This window comes from Colobus angolensis, unplaced genomic scaffold, assembly GCF_000951035.1.
Source record: "Colobus angolensis palliatus isolate OR3802 unplaced genomic scaffold, Cang.pa_1.0 Scaffold8, whole genome shotgun sequence".
Classification (NCBI taxonomy): Eukaryota; Metazoa; Chordata; class Mammalia; order Primates; family Cercopithecidae; genus Colobus; species Colobus angolensis.
Genome location: NW_012121820.1, coordinates 7,667,391 through 7,669,118, shown reverse-complemented (window position 1 = coordinate 7,669,118; position 1,728 = coordinate 7,667,391). Strand labels below are relative to the sequence as shown.

At 51.3% G+C, this 1,728-nt stretch overlaps 1 protein-coding gene across 1 annotated transcript in view; it reads right to left on the bottom strand.

Annotated features, from left to right (window-relative positions):
* The window catches only part of ZNF335 (zinc finger protein 335), a 25,073-nt gene that overhangs the window by 7,863 nt on the left and 15,482 nt on the right, over positions 1-1,728 (bottom strand). Inside the window, exons 11-12 of the mRNA XM_011929196.1 lie at positions 1,513-1,606; positions 1,282-1,376 (exon numbers count right to left, since the gene is read on the bottom strand). Of these exons, the coding sequence (XP_011784586.1) occupies positions 1,282-1,376; positions 1,513-1,606 (189 nt within the window). The remainder of the gene's footprint in view (positions 1-1,281; positions 1,377-1,512; positions 1,607-1,728) is intronic.

The window sequence follows — 1,728 nt, the reverse complement described above, 5'->3', positions numbered from 1 at the left end:
AACCTCCGCCTCCCAGGTTCAAGTGATTCTCCTGCCTCAGCCTCCCGAGTGGCTGGGATTACAGACATGTACCACCACGCCCGGCTAATTTTGTATTTTTAGTAGAGACGGGGTTTCTCCGTGTTGGTCAGGCTGGTCTTGAACTCCTGACCTCAGGTGATCCACCCACCTTGGCCTCCCAAAGTGCTGGGAATACAGGCATGAGCTACCATGCTAGGCCCGTTTTGTTTCTTTTACAAGCATGTCGTTTTGTAAGCAGAAAAACTCTACCACATGAGATTGGCATGGGAACAGGAGACAAATCAATAGAACAGAACTGAAGCCTAGAAACAGATTCCTACGTATTTGGGAATCTAGTATATGAGAAGGAGGACACTTCAAACCACAGGGGAAGATATCACATAGGATGACTTCTGGAAAAAAAATCGATCCCTACCTTTCTGCATACATCAGAAATAAATTCCAGGTGGAGTAAGATTTAAGTGTAAAAAAATAAACCCTAAGAAAAAAATATAAATGAATGCTTATATAATCTTGGAATACAAGCTGGAGGAGTCTTTCTAGGGATGATACCAAAGGCAAAACTCTAAAAGACTGATAAATTTTCCTATCTAAAAATGTAAAACTTCTATACACCCCTAATTGCCATGAACTAAACTCTGTGAAGATTTCTGGAATTTACTATTTTAAAAACACTCTCCATCTTCTCATGAGGCTAAGAAACAGGAGGGGCTAATAAACTTCCCTCTGCCTTGGAGACCAGGCCACATGTGAAGTGGGGGGCGGGGAGGCGAAAAGGTGCTGAACTTTGGGGAGGTGCAGGAACCAAGACCCCTGGAACTCGAGAGAATGGTCTGATCTAGAGGAAGCCCTGGGGTCTGCAGGCTGTGGGAGGTGTCCTGGAATGAGGGCACTCTTTTGGATGGAAAAGCTAGTTCAGACCCCTGTGGGGGCACCCACAGGCACATGGTGGCTGCAGAGGTGGGAGGAAGACAAAACAAGAACAGGGCCCAGATGCCACAGAGGCAGTGTGTACTGTTCCACCTGGCAGGTCACCAGTGATTCCGGAGAATGGACGGGAGACCCCGTGGCCTGCCTGGCAAAGCCTGTTCCTCTCTGTGTTTGCCCACCAGACTTCAGCGGATCTGTCTCCTCCACTACCCTGGAGTTCCCAAGGGCGGGGCAGCTCTGATACACTGCTGTCCTCTAGTCCCAGTGTCCAGTGCAGGGATGGGTACCTGCGGAAGCTGGGAAGGGGAACAGGTTCCCAGGTAAACTCACCTGCAGGGCTGTGCCCCCCAGTTCCCGCTGGGCACTCATGTTCAGCAGAAGATCCAAGGCTGTCTGCGTGGCCATCGCTGTTGACTCCTCGGCTCCTGGGTGGGGTGGGATCTAAGCCTGACAAAGTGCTAGAAAACTGGCACCCAATACCACCCCCTCTCCATCTTCCAGCCGCCACCAGCACGCCTGCCCCTGCCCCACTCAGAGCTCCTGTCCTCCCACAGAGCTCACCTTGCTGGTAGATGATGGTGGCACCGCCCAGGGTGTCAGGACAGAGCAGCGAGGGAGCCTCGGATGACTGGAAAGGTGTCGCCTCTGGGGGTATCTATGGGGTGGACATATGGCCACGCCTGAGAGGGGCTGGCCCAGATTCAAGTGCCATTTACCAAGCACCTCTGATCTGCCAGACATTTTACATCTGTTGGCTTGTTTTATCCTCATAACCGC